The following is a 22993-nucleotide window of genomic DNA, read 5'->3' on the forward strand; positions in this document are numbered from 1 at the left end:
AAACTATTTTTTCTCAAACTTTATTTTTGAGATGCATCCATTGCAAAACACATCAATAATTTTGCGGCAGCTAACTTAAATAAGAATAAAGAAAGGCACAAACATACAAGATCCTCACCATACTACTAGAATAGTACAAGCCCTATCAAAAATGTTTCCAGAGGAGGAAAATTAGTCTTTTCTATTCCACTGTCACTATTGAAAATTAAAAATTGCTATAAAAAAAAAAAGTTTAGGAAATACAGAGTAAAAGGAGATTATTAAAAGGAAACAAATGGATGAAAGGACATCTCCTGAAACAATAATGGTTAGATTTGTGTCAACAGCACTGATCCACTGTAACTAAACTCTGAATCAAGTATTTAGGGGTGATTTTCAGAAACTACCACAAAATAGTGCAAAACAAAAAAAAAAAAAAAAAAGAGAAAAATTGAACAGATACCAAATCTCTGATCAGTAACTAGTCATCAACTCTCACTGACTTATTTCTTTCTTTGTTGCATGTGATTTGTCTTGAACCTTGAGTTGAAAGACCTGTCTGCCCCTACTGATAAAAGCAAATGCGTACTACTGCTCATTTTCCAGCAAAAACTGCCTCAAAGCCAGCATAAGTGCAAGCACATGCATACAGATCAATAGGCATGGATACTTGAGCATTCACAGAAAAGGAAAAGCAGGCTTAGTGGCAGACAAAAATGTCTCACTTGATAACCAACTCTAGCAGTCAATTCAGTTTGTGATGGCTGATGACAAGAAAAAACAAGTGGTTTGGACTTGTTGTTCAGTTGTTATCAGGTTTCAAAATAATTAGAAAAAAAAATATTTCACCTTTCGCTTGAAACAAAGTTATGACCTTTAAATGATAAATATTGAGGGATTTTGCACACCCCCCCCCCCCAACAAAATGCTTTGACTCTTAGCAGGCCATAATGAACACCAATTAGGGGTTCATGTTCTATGTGGCATGAATTCTACCCTACATTAAATTACATTAATTTCCTTCACTGTTTGTTACCTAGATATCTCAAATACATGAATTTCTCTCAGAGGGTACTCTTTCTGCAGACACCCATAAAATGAGAGCATCTTCTTATGGCTAACACAGAACAAAGATGTAAGGAATAGGGTTCCGCCATCTTCCACTTTCTTTCTATTCTTCAAGGAGACCACCAAACATTAATATACAAAAGCTCACACCACTACCCAAGCCATCAACATCTATAATGTAACCTTCCATTATGAATGGAGGATGATTGGTTTGAGTAGTAATTCACAATCTTTGAACCACTGCAAAGTCACATTTAAACTTTTTCTGTTTGTGACTAATTAATTTCATGCTTTCCTGACATTCCCCTGGTTCAGTGCTGTAGATGATTTCTTAACCAAGTCAATAATATTACATTTTCATTGTGAACGTAATACAATTTCAAAAATAATTGAGGTTCTAACATACATGTGTTCTAACATACATGTGTTCTAACATACATGTGTACTTTCCTATTTATGACAACTTTGAAACATCTAGTGCAAAAGGCTCAAAATTAAAGTAAACTAAACGAGTCATCAATATTATAATTTTAGTCAAGAAAATTTCTACTGACATCACCAGTAACAAAAGTTCAACTCACTATTTTAATTCTTTCCCTAACAAATGCAACTAACAATCTGGCTCTCAGGCAAAATAAAGCTGCATCTCTTGATTAGACAAGTTCGACGTAATTTGAAGGCAGCATTCCATACTGCCCTGTTCTTTCCACCCGCCCCTCCATCCACCCATCGTCAATCACTGTCACCTCACTGATCAAGTCACCTTCTAGAAAGCTGACCTCGTCATCATCTGCTGCCGTGTAGTCATACATGGCCTCATATTTCTGCTGAGGAAAAATACAAATTCAATCAGTTTGTGCCGCTAGGTCTTATTGCAACACATTACTAATAAACAGATGTGTAATGGCAGTATCAAGGCCCAATTCTGTTAGGTGTTTCAATTGCCTTTGGTAAACTTTCTAGAAGAATTTGAAACTCTGGGGATGTTATTGATTTCTGAGCCAGGAATAGCACTTAACCAAACTAGGACTGAAATCACCTAACTGACAACCATTACAACAATTTTTCAGTGATGCATTTGCTATGTGTTAACTCTCTCTGATTGGTGGAGAAAACTTGCCCTTTCCTCTCAACAAATCAGATACAAAACCAATACCAATTGTAACTTACTCATTTGCATTTCCTGCCATTTCAGCAGTTTACCTGTTTTTTACTTAAAATTCTCAAAGCAGGGTTATCCTTTTAGAAGCATGCTCCCGTTGAAAATTTCAAATTTTAAACTCTCTGAGATGTCATTTCTAGCTTTCTGGACATACCTGTGTAACTTTTTTTTTTGAGCCAGACAGAGATGTTTGAACCAGTTCAAAACTACTCAATTTCTGTCTTAGTTCACAATTTACAAAGTAGGTGGCACAGAATGGTCTGATCTTTGCCTACCACCCACTTATGAAAACCCAGTCAAAGGATGCTTTGGGTATTTTATTTTTCTTTCACTCTGATTTAACATTGTCATTGCTCTGGTTTTGTTTTACAAGACTCTATGACAGTGCTCTCTAGCAAAGAACCACGCTTTCTCTATAGAATACCATTTACTAACCGTTCCACTTGATACTGGAGCAGGATTTGGTGGTGGTGGCGAAGGTTCTGGCATGTATGCTTGTGGTGGAGGTTGATATGGTAGATCTCCTGCCATTGGATGCTCTTGAGACATGCGTCGCTGAGTCTGGATTTGTCTCACTTCTAATAATGCAAAGGAAGGTTTAACAGATCAGGTAAGATGCCAAACAGTGTAGGTTCACTCTGGTAAATCTGATAGATTTAGAGAGAAGCTGCATATGGTAATGACACTTTGTTCCCAGTCGTTTGCAAAGCTTTGAATGCTGGGCTGCTGAGCTTCCTGATTACAACTTGAGGGATGCAAGAAATGGAAAGAACTCACCATATACAGGTGACTCAAAACACATTTTATTTCAATTATTTTACTCCAGTTAGTCAGGCATATAATTAACTCATTCCAATAAGACAATAACACTTATTATTGAATGATTAGAAGTGCACAACCCAGTGATCGCTGACATAATAATAATAATCAAAATATCTATCCAAGATAACCCTTAAGTACAAAGTGCTCTTGTTAACAGGGTCCTGCAAATTTCACTGGCAGCTGGTGGTTGAGCCCACCCTTTTATCATACACTGAACTTTAATACATCTATGCACAACTCAAAGAATACATGCCTTCCTGAGTACGTTGTTGAATGCCGAGACGACTCTGTCCTGAGGAGTGTTGAGTGTATGCTACCTGGCTTGCAATCTTATTGCTCTCCTGAGCCCTCTTTGTCTCTGGATCATCAGCAACTGCTGTGTAATGCCCTTTTTGAGCTTCAAAGTCCTTGTGATATTGAATCTGAAAGAGAGATAAAGGGAATGACACACAAGAGAGCTTCGGTAACCCTTACTGCATAATTCAGTGGGGCCTTGGGTGTTCCCCACAAGCAGCAGCTGTCTTTGTTTTTGCAGGGTAAGCGATTGTGAAGCACAGTCCACTTCAATTAAACAAACCTTATGGCTCACTTCTACAATATCGCCAAACAAAATTGGCTCCTACTCCAATCCTTGTTATAAGACATGGGGTTCTTAAGCCAATTTCACTGGTGTAAATAAAGCCACAGGAAATTTTGCTCCTCCACTCTTCACTAAGGCAGGATGTCAGTCCTTCACAGGATGATCATAAAACAATTCATCAAATTTCCCTGAAAGTTTGTTGCAGACACTTTGAGAGTGAACCATTTTGCCCAAGAACATAACACAATAACCAGCCTGGCCCTTGACCTGAACCCTTTGCCCAAGAGGTAATTATAAGGATTCTCCTTTTCATGCTACTTCTAGAATCCAAACCAATAGGATCAGACAAGCCTCCAAGGCATGTAGGATCAGAGAAGTAGAAAACACTTTCTGTGTATTTCATCATCCTGCTAGCTTCGTAGAGTGGCACAGGGCCAAGATAAATTCATCATGCTGTTCTGCCCGTTTGCTCCCAAGATCTCACAAGTAACTCTCCTCACTGTCTGCAATAGGATTTTTACCGTGTAATTTTGGAGAATATGGTATTGGGTCAACTAGTAATCCCCTAACTGATATTTTGCTGTATTCTCATCACTTGTCTTCTTGATATTGTTTTGATGTTGTAAAGAGAGATTCTGTCTCTGTCATTAATGGGAGCCTAAGAGTTAAAACCAATCACTTACATTACTCTGTTTCTTTGTATTTGAAGCCAGACGTAGGTTTTCTGGTGTGTCAGCCACTGCTGTAAATTTTGTAGTGGGGTAGTGCCTGAAAAGAATATTCAAATTATTTCAAAAGAGAAGATACTAAAGAAATCCACAGTGTTTGGCTCAGAAGAGTTTTTGTGACATAAACAAAGAATAATATTTCCAAAGCTGACAATTGATATGATGATATAATCCATCAGAATACGGGAACTTTTATTTGTTGAGTCAATGCTGCAAGCAAGACCAGAGAAGACAATTGGGATGCCAGTATGGCCCATAAGTAAAAGAAATGGGGTATTAAAAAACCATTCACGAAGCCCAAGATGCACAGAGCTACATAATCGTGTGTATTTCGAGTAAGCACTTCCATTCATGTAATTTCTTCTTTTATGAGGAGTATGCCCCAGAAAAGTGGTATTTCTATGAAACTAAGTAACATAACACCAACAATGCTAGGCACATGTTTCACAGCCATGGACAAAAATTCCATAAAACTTCATTGCATTGTAATTCAATGAACCCTGAGAGGAAAGATTGTAATCTCTAATTTATGTAAACAAAACAGAGGAAATAATTTATAGATAATGAACAAGGATAACAGGTAATTACTAATTCTTTTAAGCCTATAGAACCATTACTAATTAATCAAAACAGAGGGACAACAGACGTAAACAAAAAATCTCTCCGATAGCAATGATCACGTGGCGAGAACTGCGTTTAATCAATACTGTACTAACAAATGAACTGATATTTAGCATCACTTTCTTGACGAAAACTTAAATTTACCTCTGACAATATTCATTTGCTTTGAAAGAAAATTTTAAAGAAGTGAGCAGAATAGAAGCTCGTAAATTCGTAAGCATTTGGCAATCAAGTTTCACCTTTCACCTCAAAATGAACTAAAAAAATGGAAATCACAGGGTGTGAGGATTGGACGAAAGCGGTGTGTGGTTTTCAAATCAAGCCTTGAAAGTGCGCAGATCGGCATTAAGATTCAAATTTCTCTGTAGCTACAGCTTGAAATGAGAGGCAGATTTCTACAAGGTCAATTAAATAGATAAGCTTTACTAATTCGAATACTCCATGTGTGGCAAAATAATTAACCCGATCCGAGAATATTCAAAGAACGTACAAACAATTTAGTCTTTAACGATACTGGACTAGGAAGGAATTATCAACGGTTATATATTTGTAAAAGTTATTTTAAACGAGAGAAGGGCATTAGTTTCCAAATGCAATGAATTTTGCAATGAATTTTGCATTGTGTCAACGATGTGCACATACCGTACCGACTACTCAAGAGAAATGATAAAAAATCCAAAGATTTTTGGTCGCGAGAACTAATGTTGGTTGGTGAGTGCAATTAACCTGAAATTGCAGACGGATTCACGCTAAATAACTGTTTTGTAGACACAGGGAGTCTTTGCGTCTATTCCTATGCAAATGTGAAATGCATGCGTAACGATACTTAAACGGAACTCGCCATTGCAGAACTCCACATAATTTACTATAGTTTTACAACTTACGCTGAGCAGTAGGGTAACTTGTTGTATCCCTTATAATTCTTCATCGTTAGAGTCATTTTGCAAACCTCGCAAGAAAAACATCCTTTGTGCCAATACTGAAAAACCAGAAACAGAAGCAAGATGTCAGAACAAAACATCGCGAAGCCCTAAAGCGAGCGAATCCCACGTTCTCACTACCAACATGGGATGGAATGAGTTTACTCCACCTTGTCTAAGCAATTCAGCTTTTCCACCGGATAAACGGTCTTTTTACAACGAGAACATGATGGATTCATTTTGCCAAGTCCTCAGTGCAGCAAACCTATCGTATTCGCCGTAATTCACTGTCTCCACTAACTATCAACGCTGAAGTAAGCGTAAAATATATGAAGTACTCCAATGAGTCTTCAGCTGACCGTCCGTGTAGCTTTTTTTACCAAATCAGGTAATGTTCTGGGAGGAGCGAACCTACAAACCCACAAGGCCTTGTAAACCTCCGCTCACATACGGGAAATGAAAATCACATCCGAGAAGTGGTCGGAAAGAGGATTCAAAATGGCTGAGGATGAAGATTGGACTACGAATCACCAGGTTAGGGAATCTTATTAGTTCAAGAGAAGTTTGTATGTTGTGGATTCCTGATGGGGGACTTTCCTAAGTAGCGTATCTCTTCTTTTTGCTAACTAGGGAACACTTCATTCACGGAGCATCATTTTTGTTTAGCGATCGTCCGACTCAGAGAAAGTCATGTGCCTTACTCATGTCCATACCTCGGCGGAATTCCTTAATTTTCCATTTCCTCAAATTCTTTTGTCCGAATTCTTTGTCCAGGTAATGCGTTTTTCCTGTTGTTGAGGAATTCCGTGGTCTCAGTTGCCTGCGTTCTAGCATTCTAAATATAAGCCAGAGTACATATTCTCGTGACGTAGGTAAATCAATGTTGCCTAGTGCGCAAGCATTGTTCATTTGATATGACGATTCGGAAACGTAGCTACATCTAACATATGGAGTTACCAATGCCATTCTTTCAGCTTGTGACGGTTATTCCAGGGGGTGCCGACCAGCTTTATGATGACCCAGGTGAGCTAACTTCTTGTCAGCAGTATTTTTTTTTTTTTGGTTTTCTTTTTTTTATTAATTTAGAGCATTGAGGATAATGGACAAGAGGTGAAGGCTAGTTTTCTTATGTAGAGAAAATCGCAGGCCACTGGTGATTTTCATTGTTACCCCAATGACACAGATTTTGCTGATATAATTATCAGAAGATCACCAGATGTTTGTTGTGGTAGAATACAGATCTTGCGTTATCTAAGACTGGATACTAGAGCCAAGCGATTACAGGATTGATAATGGGCTGAAACCTTGGCCAATTTCCCTAATGGTAAAAATTGGATTTTTCATAAGTCTTCAATGATTGGCGATCATCCCAGAAATCTGGGACATGTCCAGAAGATAGAAATGCTCCTGAATTTTCAAATTTGTCACCGAACATCCTAGACAGTTGGGGATGTCTTCAATTTTGAGTTCTAACTAGTCCAAAAACTCTGAGATGATCAGTAGGCAATGAAACCTCTGACTTTGTAGGATTTTTGCGGTATGTGAAACCAGCCTTAAAAGAAAGCAACAGGAATGGAAGACCCAGTGAAGTTTGCACTTAACAAGTGCTGGGAAGGCAAGGCTTCAAACCCTGTCCTTGCTATGTATTTTCTTCTACTAGAGTCCTGCCTATGAGGGTTAGAGTGTTCTTTCCTAATTAAAGGCAAACAAGAAATATTTTTCAGTCCTATTTTGTTGAAAGTTCAAGATTAGATATACAAAAAAGAGCATTTTCAAGAAATGGTGTTAGAATCTGGAATAGCTTGTCTTGTGAAGTGTGCCCTCAGCTATCAAATTTTAAGAGTAAAATTCATGATTTCCTCCTCCAGAGACTCGAAAAATATGAGGATTATATTGATTTGTCTACTTTATTAGTACAACTATAAGACCCCAGCTTGTTCTGTTTTCTTGCCGTATCTTAAATGTATTAATGTAGTTGTAATTTGTCTAGAATTTTGAATCTCTTGCTCTGTAAATCTTTTTATTTTATATTTTATAATATATATACGTATTAAACACTGTCTACCTCGACTAGCCTTTGCTAACTGCAGGAAGTGCATATTTTTTGTAATATTGTAATATATCATTAAACTGTCATCATTAAACTGTCATTAAACTGTTAAAGTGTCCTTTAGTTATTTCCAGTCTGTATTTTTTCAGAGATAATTTTTATGATGTACAATGTTTTATGTTTGCTTCTGTCAAAGATAGAAAGGTGTGTATTTTTTAATCCTTATTTGCTTGTTTTCAATTGTTGGAGATACAATAAACCAATAACAAATAGTCCTGTTTTCCCACAAGTTGTGTTGTTTACCATTTTTTCTCAAGAGTTCAGACTCTTGCAGTATCACAACTCACTGATCTGGGAACCAGATATTTATTGCTTTTATATTGTGGTATTTTTTAATATCTCAGGTGACGTAACTGATGTCAAGTCTGAGCCAGCCAGCCCCGAAGAGGATACATCAAGGACACACTTTGGTATGAGAAAAATATCAACATTGATAGCTATTTGTGTATCAATCCTTTCACTTCCCAAGATGAAAATATCAATTCTTTGCTCTGCACCCCATACCTTGCTTATAATTCTAGCTTTGGAAATTTGGTGTTAAATCAAACCTTATCCTCAAATTTATGTTTCCTTTTTTTCTTCATTTCCTTTTCACTTGAAAATGTACACTGATAAATATAGTAAGGATCAATTGATTTTTGTCACCTCTGGGAGTGAAAGGAGAAGAAATATAAAGTGTAGCTGTGATAAATGTCAATATAGTGACGTGTGTGTGGGTGTGTGTGTAAGTGGCAAATAAATAAATTGAAAATTGAAATTGAATAATACTTAAATTACAGACATAATACTCACACACACACACACAAGATTAAATTAGGGTTGTTCACAGCAATCTAAAATTATAATAACTATAATAATATTATTTCACAATATTCTATACTGAACCAGATAAAATTATAATTTTGGATCATCTATTAATAGTGTGGTGAGGAAGCCCAGCAGAAGCTAGAAGCTTATCAAACCTGGGTTCCTCACACAATGTAGAAGATAGATTTGCTAACTACTGACAAGTTTAATTTAGTTTTCTGTCAATGAGGAATTTTTTTAAGGGAAGTCTTAAAGATGGAGAATCTGTGGGATGGGATATTTGAGGGATAAAAATAATGTAGGCAACATATAGTCGATTTAAAAATCGAGTTTCCGGATGGGATTTGAACCCACGACCCTCCGTGATCTAGTCACGACCCTCCGTGATCAACATATAGTCGATAGCATAAATACAGCATTGTACTGATAATAATTAGTTTTTAGTGGTGTGCACTTAGTGCATGTGTGTGGTGATAGTATTGTAAAGCAACACTGTTTTCTGCCTTTTCTAAAAAAAGGTTGGGAACAATTTAATCATGAAAGCAATAGTAGAAGGTGAATAATTTCTTTGTAAATCACCTTCTTAAATTGCTCTCAAGATCTGTGAATCAAAATTGTGTAAATGTGGCTATGAAAATTGATGGTTAGATTTATTGCAAGGACTTGCTACTAACTGCATGCTGACTTGCTTCATTAGCCTGTTTAATGAAGTGATTATTCTTCCCATGCACTTGATATGTGGATCATTTCACTTCAAGGAATGACCAAGAGAGAATTTCTCCTTAATATTCTAATTAAATGAGTAAATTTCAAAGCAGAATTGCAATGAGAAGTAAGAAAATTGATAACTTAGAGATTTGGTTGGACTTAATGCAAAATTCTCAGAGCTGAAATTGTTCCACCTACAGAGTAGAGAATTTACTTTTATATCATGTGAGTCAAAAAGGTTAAGCATTTCTGACCTGTTAATCTATATTGTGTATCAATGTTATCATTTTTCTGCAGATTCCCCAGATGAAGAAGCAGATTTGACGGTTGCCAAAGAACAGAGGCGTTTTGCACACAGTGCAGCAGAGCAGAAAAGGAGGGATGCCATAAGAGTCAGTTGCTGTTTTGCAGTTTAAGTTTCTAGAGAAGTTTATAGCAAACAATTTGTGCCTTTTTTGTTTATGACATTTTTATTTACCTTTCAGAAAGGTTATGATGACCTACAGACGATTGTACCAACCTGCCATCAACCAAACAATGCAGCATCTATGCAGAAGCTGAGCAAGGCAATCATTCTACAAAAATGTAAGACAGTGAACCCACAAAAGCAATGTCTGTAGGAACCAAAATCTAGACCAGGTTGTCATCAATGTGCTGAGAATTCACTGCTAGCCTCCCGAAATTCAATGCTGGTCACGAGCAGTGTTCAAGAGAGGAACCAAACATCATTTATTTCATTGAGCTGTTTTACCCTCAGTTGGTGATTGTTCATGGGAAGGAATATAGTTTAAGTTAACAAACATCTCTAAAACATGACATTTTTGTGTATTGTTATTAGCTGAAAATTGTTAGGGGTTGGTTGTTATGAATAAAAGAATTGTTTCATCTGGTTGTTGAAACAGAAATGGTTAACCACCTCTTGAAGCCCATCTATAAAATTTGATTTCACAAACTGTGTCAACATCTGCGATCAGTAGCAGAAGAACTTGGCCAAGGAAAATAGCACTCTCATTTGATCGAGGAGTCTTTATTGATTTTTTGTGTTTTTTTTTGTTTTTTTTGTTTTTTGTTGTTGTTGTTTCAGCAATTGAATATATTATGTACTTGCATCAACAAAGAAAGAAACAAGAAGAGGAACTGGAGGCACTCAGGAAAGAAGTGATGGCCTTAAAGATCATGAAGACGTAAGACTGTTGGTATTCTGTTGTTTACTCACTTTCAACTTCCTGGTTGCACATACCATTAATTGTAATATGTCCTAGTTTTTTTTTCTTTGCCCTTCCCATGTGGGGTTGGGTTAGATATACAGTAAAATGTTATGGTCTAGACCATGTTCTTGCCAATTATTTGTTTTGCATTTCATCTTATGATGTTTCTATCAGGCTTACAAAGCTTGTAAGTAGTACTTTCAATTGTTTCATTTTGTTTTGTTTAGTTTCCTATAGTGAGATCTTATTGTTTTCCTTTTTTAATGAAACAAGATTATAAGCAGTTATTGGATGAGGTTTTTGTGATATCCGGAATAATCACGTCAAGGTAAGTGTTATCAGCCAAAGCCGAAGGCTGGGACTGATAACACTAACCCAGACCTTGATTATTCTGGATATCACAAAAACCTCATCCAATAATTGTGTTTATTATACATTGTTTTAAAGAAAATAATGCCAAACGCATTATCGAGAAGCCATTCTTACTTCGCTGTCTGTGAACTTGACATTGCTCCACCAGAAATCATGCATTGCTCGTGATCTGTTGGTACAGAGTAGTGAACAATCTGTAGGTTGTGCTGTTTCTCAGAATTAACTGTGGGTGTTTAGCCAATGAGAAAACAGATGGTGACTACAATGTATAATAATACAGATTGTACGAGTCAAATTAAACAGATTATGCAGATTATCCTAGTCAGACCAAGTTGAACATTTATCTACACACCATAATTTTTTTTGTCATTTTTTTTTTATTTAATGATTCACCCGAAGGTGGGTGTAAATACAATAGGACTCTAAGTCCCTTCCAAGTTATTTACACCCTTAATCCCAACCCCTAAATTAGATTTAAAATCCCAACCCAATGCATTAAGAAAAGGAACAAACATATAGTACATATTTATATTCTTAAATTGCTTCAATTTCATTGCTACAGTTTGGTTCTAAGCAAATGGTCTTATGATGAAAGATAAATACTATGTTTTCCCATTATTTTCAGGAATTATGAGCAAATAGCAAAAGCACACCAGAATCAGGTATAGCATTTGAACTTGTAATCCTGGTTTTACCATTTGACCCCTACACCGGCCAGCATCTATTAATTTCTTCTTAAAATATCACCACTAAATCACTCATTAAGGTCATGAGAAAAAAGGAAATGATCTCCAACCAAAGAAGCTCTTGACCATTAAACAAATTCTCCTTGTCAGCAGCATAGGAAATGTATAGAGAACAGTTTGGAGAAAATGCAGACGGTGTTAAGGGTTAGTCTTATATCATGGCATTGGATGCACAACTCTTCTGGATAAACATGTAATTTCATATAGAAGTAAACTCTTAAAACATCATTTCTGTTGCTGTTTTATGCTCATTGTTTCAAATTTGTTTTTTCATTTTTACAGCCAGCACAGGGACAGAAAACAGTACCAGACCAAGCCAAATTCACTGTGGTAAGTTGTCAGTTTTATTATACAGGTATTACTACTGTATATGTACATGTACATGGTGCTGCTTTTAAGAAATGACCACTCTTCCTTATTGTTTTAACTATGTGCCTAACAAGTTTAAAAGACCAATAATGCAAAATTCTAACTCTTAGTTTCCATAGCATAGTGATGAAAGAATATTTCTGAGGTGAAGTTTCATTTATTTTTATTTCAACCTTCCCAGTTCCGACAGATCATGGAATCACAATTCGTGACGTTTAATGCCTCTGTCAATGTAACGAATTTTGAAGCCTTGTCAGCATGTATATTCAGCTGGCTGGAAGAATACTGCAAACCTCAGGTTAGTGGAGAGTATTGCCATCCCATTCTTGTCTTTTCACACTGTGAAGATTAAAATTAGGCTACAGCTGTTGTTGATAAAACATTGATTACAAAACTGTGCAGAAAATGTTCATTAATTTGCAACAGAGGCAATTATGTAATACTGTATTTATCCATGCATAAGTCGACCCTGTGTATAAGTCAACCCCCCATTTTCAAGGTCAAAAATCAGATTTTTCATCATTTCTAGTAAAGAAAAATTCTGACTGATAGAAATTTCTCAAATGGCTGATCTCTTATTTCTGAGAATGTATTCAAAACTCGGTGAATTAAAAAAAAAAAAAAGACTGCAGAGCAAAATGTAACTGTGTGCTGTGAAGTTTAGTGGCACTTGTTTATAGCACCTCGATTCATGATTTAAGTATATACGAGCACTTCGATTTACTGGAGAAGTAATTTACCATATTTTGTAAATCACTTTGAAAATGAAATCTTCATGCATTTAAATAACGTTTTGAAAGGACATTTAGTAGACGGAAGGAACACCGAAGAGCTTCAAAGGATTGCTTGATGAAAACACTGCCATCTTGGAAACTACACAATAACATGTCCACACATGTATTAAACAAGACTGCACGACAAAACAGCATTTGCTAGGTCACTAAACTACTGTAATCGTTCAGTGAATATGAGAATTCAGCTCCAAAAACAGCAGTGAAGCTGTGAGGAAAAATGTCTGCTCTACAGATCAGAAGATACAATAGAAATCAGCCCCACTAGGTTTCTGTTTAAGCCAACCATTTTTGTCAATGAAGAACACGCTGAAAACTGACGAAACTCAAACACAATTAGAACTGGTTTTGTGAACTCAGTTTTCCTAATGGACTTCAGACAATTATGCTAATTTCTTGGATTGCTTGGGTCTGGTCTTGACTATGATCCGTGTATAAGTGGAGAGTAATTTTTTAGGCTGATTTTTCGGTCATAAAGGGTCAACTTATACACGGATAAATACAGTAAATTTTGTTGTTGTCTCCCAACCTATGGGACCTGGTGACACTCTTTATGGAATAATCTTGCCCACAATAAGTAGTCATAGTGTGTTAGCTAGTGGAAGAGTATTTTAGAGAACAGGTCCAAAAGATCTTGAGATTAGATTTTTGTTTAGAGCCGTTCCGAAGGATCTCACTATTAGTTTAGTGTTTATTTTTGGTGTTTTGTCTGACCAGCTGTATTAATTTTATATGTTATTGACCAAGCACGAGGCCAAGAAGGCTAGATATTGGCCAACATCTATTTTGATTTTGTCCTTAAAAACGCACAGTAAGAATAATTAGCCAATCAGAACACAGGATCTTGCCAGCTATATAGTTAACCAGCTAATGGTCATGTAATACATGTACAGTAGGTTTGGATGGTGCGAACTTATATTAGAGCATATTTGTTATCTAAATATTGGTTTTGAAGTATGTTCTTCAATCTTTTTTATTCTTAGTATCTACAAGAGATTGTTGTCAATGCTCTAAAAAGTCTGAACAACCAAGGACTACTGCAGCAGTAAATATGCGTGATATAAACCCAGAAATACCAGTGTGAAAATTTTGGTTTGTATGACATTGGTAGAATTAATCTAAGATCTTGTGTGAAAAACTCTCCTTTGAGGAAGGGAGTACCCTGAAGCCTGAAGTGCAATATGAAGACGAAGCTGCAAAGGAAGGCCCTAGGACTCAGACATAAAGTTAAGCCTGTCAAGAGTGTGATGCAGAAGTGTGTGCCTTACTCAGTTTTTCAACAAGCCAAAGGCAGTATCCAATAAACTCTATTGGAGCTACATAGTTTTATCTCTTGCAGTAGTATCAGCAAAGAAGAAACTCTACCTCTTGCTGTAGATCACTGGTTCTGGTCCCAGTAGGGTTGTAGGCCCAACCATGCTAGTCTCATAACCCAAGTTGTGTAAAGTGTTTTAAATTATACAAGTGTGTGCTTGAAGCTAAGGATACAAGTTTTGGAAAGTTTCCACATGTAACTAATTAATTTTTACAAGGATTCTTTGAGAGGTAGAGTGATGTGGTCACCAAGGTTAGGTTTTCTGGTAGCATCAGATGGCCAAAAATGAAAAAAGGTATGTTTTTAACTCCTTTTGGCCTTAAATTGGGTTTAAATCTCAATCACTTGGGTCTTAATTTAGCTGAGATTTTGTGTAATGGAGAAAGTTATAAATGATATTAACAATCGAAAAATCTCCATAAAAATTTTAGCTATTCAGATTCAGTCAGAGTGTACATCAGTCTGTCAAACATCTTTGAGAGCTACTGGCTGTTTTCCACTTGCCATTGTTTTTCATTGCCTTTTGCATAGTCAGTTAACTTACCATTCAAGATTGGAAGTTATTCAGTAAATAATGTTTAAGAGAAAGTCATTTTGCTTTAGCTGTTGTTGCGGTGACTGAGAATAGCCTTGATTACAGTGCTTGGTGGTTTTGCAAAGTGTTAACAAAAAAATGATTATTATGAATATAAATAATAAAGCGTTATCATTTATATAACAATGAATTGTATATTGTTGTTTCAATTAGACAATGCAAGCCTAGTCTTCAGGCAGTGAGGTCAGCTAGTTACTAGGAGTTTCGGTCACAATGCAGTCTATTTTTACAATTGGGGAGAATAAAGCAATATTATTTGAGTGGTTTATTGCACCCTAATTTAAAATCAGACACTCTAAACTGTAGCAAAATTTCTCTCTTTTGGGCAGGCAACTTGGGGCATTTGAATGTCTGGGACAGGTAACTTGTCCACTCAGGCAAGGAAAATTATGATCTCGCGCACCCAATCAGACTAAAAAAGTGGGCAACAAACCTTTTTTTTTAACCTGACTTTGAACATAGTAATCTGGGCAAGTAAACGTAACACTGCACTTAGTCAAAGGGACAAGTAAGTTGAAAAGAAAGCTTGTTGCCCCAAGCTTCCTGAAATGTCCAATGTTAGTGCTTTAAGTATGCAAAATGTGAACTCATCTCGGAGACCATTTTCTACTTGTTTTTTTCATGCTTTATTCAGTCCTTGTACTTTTTATTCACCATACAAACCACACTCTATAAAAACAGCTATCCTTGCAATATGAAAACAATGCATTTACAACCAAGTAACAATGATCTACATTATCAAACCTAAATGAAAATAAATTTGTCCATTGAGTTAATTAAAATGTGTAAATAACTAAATAACTATATTTATTTATCTCCTCACATTAAAATACCAGTCATAAGTAATATCAGAAATATATTATTACATTATACTCTAGAAAAATATAGTCAAAGAACTATTCCAAGGGGAATATGGCTTGCCCCATTGCCAAAAAAATTGACCTGCAATTTTAGTGCTTCTCTAGTTAAATAACTAAGCCCTTAATGAAGATATGTATCCCTCTGTTATGCAGAGGTGTATTACATGCATCACACCTTACAATTCCTTACTTCTCTATTATGCTTCCCATTTCAATAAAATTCACTTAACTGAAGGAGGCCTTTCAAAAAATTCTTAACAAGTGATCTCAAGTCACCCCAGCAACATGATACTCAAATCATCAAGGATGATGTGATTGTGAAATGATTAGTAAGCCTTTTTTCGTTTCCTCGGATGAAACTCGCAGCTGTTGCTTTGCTCTGCTAACATTTTCTTGATGAATCTGGCCACAAGCCTGGGAGGCCTCATCTGAAAGTCCTCATGTTGCTTTGGTGTCAATTCCACCTGATCCCCTTTGAGACGGTCCAATAGTGTAACACATAGTATGGCCGCTGGGACACCAGCACGATTACACATGGATGCAAAGCAAACACTTTCCATCTCTATGTTGCGCACACCAGCATCATAGATCTTCTGTAGGAACTTGAGTTTATCTTCAAGTGTGTAGTCACAGAAGGCACCATCCAGTCTTCCTTGGCCTGAAGAGAAGCAGTAGGAGTGAGCTCATTGAAAAGTTAACATTGTCATATTATGCACAACAAGCACTCAAATAAAGAGTGTTAATTTGTTTAAAAAAGGCTAATATCGCGGAGGGGGAGATTGTTTTTCACCTTCCACCATTTCCTTTTTCTTGAGTATGCCCTACAAGCTTACATTCTTCTTCCACACCTGCCACATAGCAAGCTAAGATGATTTTTGTGGTGAAAAAGCTAACCCGTGATGAGATTTTCTCTCTCACTAGGGCATATTCCTTGAAAGTTGTAAAAGCAGAGGGTTTGTAGGTATCCTACAATAACCCTACCTGTTTCGGCTATGCCCTTGACATACCTTCATAGAAGTCATGGGCACACATTGTGTCTCCAACTGCTGTCAGCAAACCATCACTACAATCCATTACTTGCTTTTGTAACTTTTCATCCAGATTTGATGGAAACTTCTGCACTTTACCCAAGATCACCTGCAATAGGCATTGGATAAAATTAATAAACTGATTCCTGTATTTAGATAGTTTGACAGATGTTCCCATAATTGCTCCCTGCATAATGATCACCCTGTGAATTAAGTGGAGACATTCACACCATTGAGATTTCTGAAGGATTGAGAATCATCAAAGATTTGAGCAGTATTTAAGGCACAGAAGATGAGCCAAGATGATCAGGCTGCCAAAGCGTAAGACCATTTGCATAACATAAGGTGAGAGGGGGCTTTCTTAACAGTATACTAATCTTCGTGGACAGATACTTGATACCACTTTGTCTTGTTTCTCAAGCAATTTACCATTACCCATGGGTGGAGGGTATCACTGTAATATTTTGTAGTGCTTAAACAGGCCAGAATACTTTAATTTGAACAAATGGTGATGCATACTTTATATGGTAGGGCTGCCTCTTATTTTTGAAACAGCCCTTACAGAGGGGGGCATTGGGATTTTCAGTTTTGTGGTTTTGGCTATTTTTTAGGTCGGTTTTTCACTTTTTGTGCTGAAAAACTTCAGTTTTTCAGTTTTGATGTTTATTGTGGTTTGCGAATTTTCTGTTTTTTAGCATTTGGTTTTCTGTTTTTGCGAAAAATACTAATGGGTTTTCAGATTTGATATTAGATGCGTTTTTCGGTTTTTCCTATTTGACCTATTTGGGTTCAATCTGAGAGGCAATTACGCGCCTTCACTGATCTCAAATAGCCGTTAAACGCAATTTTGTGCAAATTTCCCTAATTAAACTGGGCTCCATGATCAGCTGCTGAGTCTGCAGAGACCGCGCTCGAGGTCCTCAAGAGAACAGCTGAAATAAAGCCTATATTTTAAGCAGGTACTAGAAGATACGAATGTCAAGTCCATGGCATTCACAAATACTGTAATGAGATTAGTGCAGTTTACCCTATATGCTCCACTTGTCACCACTGTAACAGATCGATCAGGGTTTTAATACACTAGGATGTGAAAATGTATTAGCTTTGACAGTTTTACATGCGGTTTTTGGTTTTGATCGATTTTTGTTTTGGTTTTTTCAGTTTTAGAACATTTTTTTCCTACCGTTTTTCGGTTTCTAATAGGCCCCAATGCCCCCCTCCTCACATTGGAGATATCAGCTGTAGCTGTGTGATTTATAGCATATATAGTATAACGTTACAGCAATCAACATCTTCACCAGTAACGTAGAGTGAGCTCAGCCGTGACAGGTGTTACAAGTTACGGCCCATATTGTATTTAAATTAATAATAATGATAGTAATCTTTTCAGAACAAAGATCAGTCCAAAGGAAAAACAACATCCCTTTAAACGTTTGATCTTACAACTGACAACTGAAGTCTCTTTTTTTACATCTGCCCACCAACCAGGAAACAAATACTATGTAGATGTCATACCTGCTCACTGAATGGTTCTAAAAGAGAATTAACTGCTGTTCTTGTGATCACAACAGTCCCAGGTTCTAGACCTTTGAGATAACAGATAAAAGTTGAATGATTTTTAATCCGCACTGTTATATCTAATGATACCCAAATAAATATAAACCCCCCCTGAAGTTACCTACCACGTGTTAGTATTATCATAAGCTTTGATTTCACTTTAACTTGCAACAAATAACAGAAATTGCTAATCACGTTATGATATTCTGAGTGAATTAATCTTAACAAAAGAAATATCAGCCTTAACTTTGTCCCACCCCCCTCCAGATATATTCAACAGATCAGCCAATAGCACAACTATGAGGACAGAGCAATACCTTGCAGGAGAGGTAGGGGATAACACATTTAATCCACGTTCAGTGAATAAATTAATGGTCCAATAGATCAGAATGGAGTTAGTGAGTGAGTGAATGAGTGAGGGCTTAGTTAACCTCATTATACCTAATTAAACCTCATAATATAAATGATGTCCTACTAAGAGTTAAAATGGACTTTTGTCATTGGTGGTGAGTGTCAAGTGAATATTATTATTTCTTACACAAATGACTCAAGTGAAGATTATTATTTGTTAATCAAATTACTCAAAAGTCTGGTTCAATTCTTAACTCTGGGATCTGGACTGATGCTCGACCTGCTCCAAAAAAAGTCACCCAAAGTCACTAACAGCAGACCTAGAGGTCTTAAGGTCTACCCTCTATGGGAAACTTACAAGATACTATTGATGAATGATTTTCCTGGGATAAAAGCACTTATTATGTGACACAATAATTGTAACTGATGATCAATACCTAAGCCTCCTGATGTGCCAATGCGGAAAAATTTCACATCTTTGGCATCTGCATAGTGAAGGAGTTTAAAAACTTCATGCATTATAACCACCAAAGAAGGAGTTCCAATGCCATGCTGCAGATCAAGAACATATTTATTGTTCATGTAAGTAACTGTAGCCTTGTTTACCACATTACAAATCTAAAATAAGCAGGATGGGGTAGTTAGGTAGATACACATTAGCAAATTTAAAAAATATGATGGATTGCACTGTCAGTTGTCTGAAATCTTTGGCTCGGATTCTGGATTCTGTCTGTTTAAAAGTTCAGAGTATGGATTGCATTGTTAGCCTTCCCTTGGCCTCCTGTTTGCCTTGGTTGGTATGTTGGTGTTTCAGGCATTAAGTTTTTGATAGAATTGAAGTTTTTGCCATTTTGAGAAAACTAGAATTTTGTTCCTGATGTAATTGACATGCTTCAAACAAAATAAATGTTGAAAGTAGAAAATAAGAACACAATCAATTACATGTGTTAGGGTTCAATTTATTGTTACTTTCAATTTTTTGAACCAGTTTGAGTTTTACTATAGAATTCAGAAATCATAATATCACACTACTTAGGCACTTGCACACTGGTGCATAACTATTATGTGTGCTTGATGAAGTATGAATTAAAGCAATGATGAAACACCAGATTGAAATAAAGAATAATTATTTTATAATAAATAGTTTCAGAGGGCTAGGGTCACCACCTCTTGTAGCACAATATTTTGTGACAACTACTGTACCCCTTGCTGTATCTGAGTCGAGACTGGAAGAGTGTTGGTACAAAAAAATGGTGTTTCCTTCTGCACTAGCAAACAGTTAATCAGGTAAGGATCCTCTTGTACAAACATTACAACAAAGAACTTACATTTACAGCCAGGACAGGTCCAACTTTGTACAGCACGTAGCGATCAGACTTGGACATGTTGAGTGGCTCATTATCATCCTTTAAGTGGTCCTTAAGTTCTCCCTGAATAAACTTTGCAAAATGTTTTATGCGAGTTGTACTTCCTCCCATGCAGACGAACTATAAGAAAGAAAAACTATACAGCTCTGGTACTATTTTCTATTTCTCCTTCATTTTAGATGATGCACCAACAAACTCTTAGATCAAAAACAAACATAGGAGATCACTGTGGATCTATGAATAATATCCCCAGAAACCAGCCTGTTATCAGTAACTTGATTTGACTGTTTAAGATTTGTTTATATATAATTTTCCAAGAAAGTAGACCAAGATGTACATAAAAAGTGAAGAGATTCCAAAACCCACACAAAATAAAAATGGAAAACATCTTGAAACTCCTTGGCTTACAACCCTGGTCCAGTTGTACTTTCCAATTAATGTACAACTGTGCCAGATGAGTTTCTAGCTCATTGACTGTTTATTTCCCAGGCTTTTTATTGGTGATTGATTAGCATACAAGCATGCTTACATTTTTTATTCTAATGAAGTATCAAATTACCTTGACATCACCAAACAAGTTTTTGAGATTTTTATGATCACCAGCTGTTATTCCAATATGGAAGAGCACATCATCTTCAAGCTCCTTTAAATGAGGGTTTCTCACAAATAGCAAGTCTCTTGAGGTGGGTTCCATTTCCACAAACTGACACTTTTAAATTAAAATAACCTGCTATTAGTTGAATGCTACTTAGCAGTGAGATCTAAAACTGTGCTTAGACCCGGTTTAAACGTCACATTTTACATGCGCCGAATCTAATACTAATTTAAGTCGACCTGAATTTAAAAAGTTCCTCATTTGATTTAAACGTCGCATTTAATTGTGCTGAATTTAATTGTCGAGTGCGAGTGACAGCTTCATTCCCAGACTCCGCTCTAAGTCCCACGCAAATATGGCTGACAAAAAATAAGGAGGATATTCTGTGTTTTCAGCGTTTATACCTCTCAAGCACCATTTGCGCTAACAGGAAATGGCGACTTAAAATGCAGATGGCAGTGCATCATCTGCTAGCAAGAAGAAGATGGCTTCTGTATGTTTGTTCCCTTGTTATGCTTTTCCTATCGCAAAGAAATGCCATAGCACGTGTCCCAAGACCCCGATCGTGCCGTCGATTGATACGAAATCGAAATGAAGTCTGGTGGCACAAGGTATGGAATACATATTCTGATGTTCGATTCTTTCCAGCCAGTTTTCTTTGCGCATGTCATGTACCATAAAACTGTTGTGTTATGGGTAAAATATAATTAAACATAATTTATGATTTAGATTCGGCACATGTAAAATGCGACATTTAAACCGGGCCTTACAGCAAATATTGAAAAGCTCAAATTTATGTCACCTGTCTTTCAGCTATTTGTGCAACAATATTACAAATTTTATTTGAAAGTGGATGCTGTATAGAGGAAACAATTTTCTTCTTGTCATTGGCTTTACAAGAAATAGAATATAAGTGATAAAAGTGAGGCAGTTCCACAAATAAATCAATCCAATTAATCTGCTGTAAATCATGAAGCATTTCAAGTGGCAACTTTTATGTCATTAATGATAACTTGTACTTCGCAACATTAATGATTCAAACTAGTACAAGTTCAAAACACCTAATCCTATGTTACAAATTGCTAACTCAATTAGTTCCTTGACTATAACAACCAATATTGACACATTGATTAAAAGTCCAGTGATTTTGAGAATCACTTTTAGTTCTTGAATCAAAAGACAACATTAAAGTCCAGCATTGTTTTAAATTTGAATCACTCTGAGCTCTAATGTTGATGTACTAACAGTTTGCCATCTCAAAATCTTAATCTTTTCATTCCCTTATCTTCATGGATAGTCTACAGTAAGTCTAAACTTTACAGACTCAACCCAGTCTTACAGCGGCTTGCATGGAAAGCTATCAAATAAGGGCCTTGACATTGGTATCGAATTTCACAGACTCAGAAATTGATTGACTTTGCATTTTACTTATAATTTCCAGTTCAAGACAGTTCCCAAAAAGATCTTCGTATAGTCCAATACTTGTACTACTTCATTATCCATACAGTTCTCAGATAAAAGAAAACAATGATCAAATATGTTTCCTTTGGGATCGCGGCTTTCCTACAGAATAGCTCATTCAGATGTAGACAAATAATTTTGATACGCCCCCTAAAACGCCCTTCGCGTAATTTCGTTGAGCTGGTTTAGTTCATGAATAGGTACATAGTACGTAGTTTTGCTTCCACGCACTCCGATTCAGTAACCAAATACGCAAGGCAAACAACGTGCAATAAAACTTAAGAACACAAGGTCACCATTGCATGTAAACATCTAGTTGAATCACAACAGCATCCATTGTGTTGTGAATGCAAATCAAAACGCGTACATCTGAAATAACACACATTTCACGTCTTGAAAGTCTTGTCATATCGCCTGTGCTTAAAATCTGATCATTGCAACTTATATTTAGGCCCCCTGGACTGATACGTATTTATTCAGATAGTTGAAATAATGCTGACCTGATTGTGACCTTTGGGTATTTTCCTGTTTTTTCTATGGAGTTTACATTAACAACTGTACTCGCTGCAACGTACTCCAAATCGTTAAAGATTTGGAGACAAACTTACCTTTGATTTTATTGGTCTTCCGATGGTCGCAACGATTTGTTCTCATGGAACTCCTGTACCGCAATTACTTCGGCTAAGTTCTGTTTATTTGTAATCGCTGTTGCAGATCGATTTCTAAGGAAGTACTAATCTTGCGGGAAGTATATTAACATGAATCAGTCTGGAGACTTCGGACTCCCACTTGCTGATCTCAGCACAATCACCTAGCACCCAGTTCTTCGCGCACGTCATGTCAATCTCCCGAAAGCCCCGAAAGCTTCATTGC

At 36.5% G+C, this 22993-nt stretch overlaps 3 protein-coding genes across 5 annotated transcripts; 1 reads left to right on the top strand and 2 right to left on the bottom strand.

The window, feature by feature from the left end:
• Positions 1 to 4: 4 nt before the first annotated feature.
• On the bottom strand, positions 5 to 6738 carry LOC111327540 (LIM and SH3 domain protein 1). Of its 3 annotated transcripts, none has more exons than XM_088740282.1 (6): positions 6594 to 6738; positions 5845 to 5939; positions 4295 to 4379; positions 3285 to 3453; positions 2645 to 2787; positions 5 to 1874 (listed from the first exon to the last, which is right to left on the bottom strand). In XM_088740282.1, exons 2-6 carry the CDS (start codon positions 5898 to 5900, stop codon positions 1701 to 1703), a joined length of 627 nt encoding a protein of 208 aa, XP_088596408.1. In that variant the 5' UTR covers positions 5901 to 5939; positions 6594 to 6738; the 3' UTR covers positions 5 to 1700. The 3 variants fall into 3 exon arrangements, with proteins under 3 accessions (XP_088596408.1, XP_022787486.1, XP_022787485.1); XM_022931751.2 differs by lacking the exon at positions 6594 to 6738 and adding an exon at positions 6051 to 6191 and having other exon boundaries at positions 5 to 1871; XM_022931750.2 differs by lacking the exon at positions 6594 to 6738 and adding an exon at positions 6051 to 6191.
• LOC111327539 (max-like protein X) lies at positions 6337 to 15031 on the top strand. The gene is made up of 10 exons (XM_022931749.2): positions 6337 to 6414; positions 6855 to 6903; positions 8335 to 8400; positions 9803 to 9897; positions 9991 to 10090; positions 10590 to 10689; positions 11711 to 11747; positions 12114 to 12161; positions 12382 to 12498; positions 13975 to 15031. Exons 1-10 carry the CDS (start codon positions 6337 to 6339, stop codon positions 14038 to 14040), a joined length of 756 nt encoding a protein of 251 aa, XP_022787484.1. The 3' UTR covers positions 14041 to 15031.
• Positions 15032 to 15503: 472 nt separating this feature from the next.
• LOC111327538 (uridine phosphorylase 1) lies at positions 15504 to 22890 on the bottom strand. The gene is made up of 7 exons (XM_088740280.1): positions 22729 to 22890; positions 20624 to 20773; positions 20026 to 20184; positions 19135 to 19249; positions 18305 to 18375; positions 16769 to 16898; positions 15504 to 16419 (listed from the first exon to the last, which is right to left on the bottom strand). The coding sequence occupies exons 2-7, from the start codon at positions 20756 to 20758 to the stop codon at positions 16088 to 16090; spliced, it is 942 nt and encodes a 313-aa protein (XP_088596406.1). The 5' UTR covers positions 20759 to 20773; positions 22729 to 22890; the 3' UTR covers positions 15504 to 16087.
• Between the last annotated feature and the right edge of the window lie 103 nt (positions 22891 to 22993).

This window comes from Stylophora pistillata, chromosome 12 (assembly GCF_964205215.1).
Source record: "Stylophora pistillata chromosome 12, jaStyPist1.2, whole genome shotgun sequence".
Lineage (NCBI taxonomy): Eukaryota > Metazoa > Cnidaria > Anthozoa > Scleractinia > Pocilloporidae > Stylophora > Stylophora pistillata.

Excerpts from the sequence above, each read along its gene's own strand:
- LOC111327538 (XM_088740280.1), bottom strand. The coding sequence starts at position 20,758 with ATGGAACCCACCTCAAGAGACTTGCTATTTGTGAGAAACCCTCATTTA. Across the intron at positions 16,899-18,304 it reads TAGAACCATTCAGTGAGCAG|GTGATCTTGGGTAAAGTGCA; the intron begins GTATGACATCTA and ends TGCCTATTGCAG. Across the intron at positions 16,420-16,768 it reads TGCCCATGACTTCTATGAAG|GCCAAGGAAGACTGGATGGT; the intron begins GTATGTCAAGGG and ends GCTTCTCTTCAG.
- LOC111327540 (XM_022931750.2), bottom strand. The coding sequence starts at position 6,119 with ATGAATCCATCATGTTCTCGTTGTAAAAAGACCGTTTATCCGGTGGAA. Across the intron at positions 3,454-4,294 it reads ATACAAAGAAACAGAGTAAT|ATTCAATATCACAAGGACTT; the intron begins GTAAGTGATTGG and ends TCTCTCTTTCAG. Across the intron at positions 1,875-2,644 it reads CTCCAGTATCAAGTGGAACG|CAGAAATATGAGGCCATGTA; the intron begins GTTAGTAAATGG and ends ATTTTTCCTCAG.
- LOC111327539 (XM_022931749.2), top strand. The coding sequence starts at position 6,337 with ATGAAAATCACATCCGAGAAGTGGTCGGAAAGAGGATTCAAAATGGCT. Across the intron at positions 9,898-9,990 it reads AAAGGAGGGATGCCATAAGA|AAAGGTTATGATGACCTACA; the intron begins GTCAGTTGCTGT and ends TTTACCTTTCAG. Across the intron at positions 11,748-12,113 it reads CAAAAGCACACCAGAATCAG|CCAGCACAGGGACAGAAAAC; the intron begins GTATAGCATTTG and ends TCATTTTTACAG.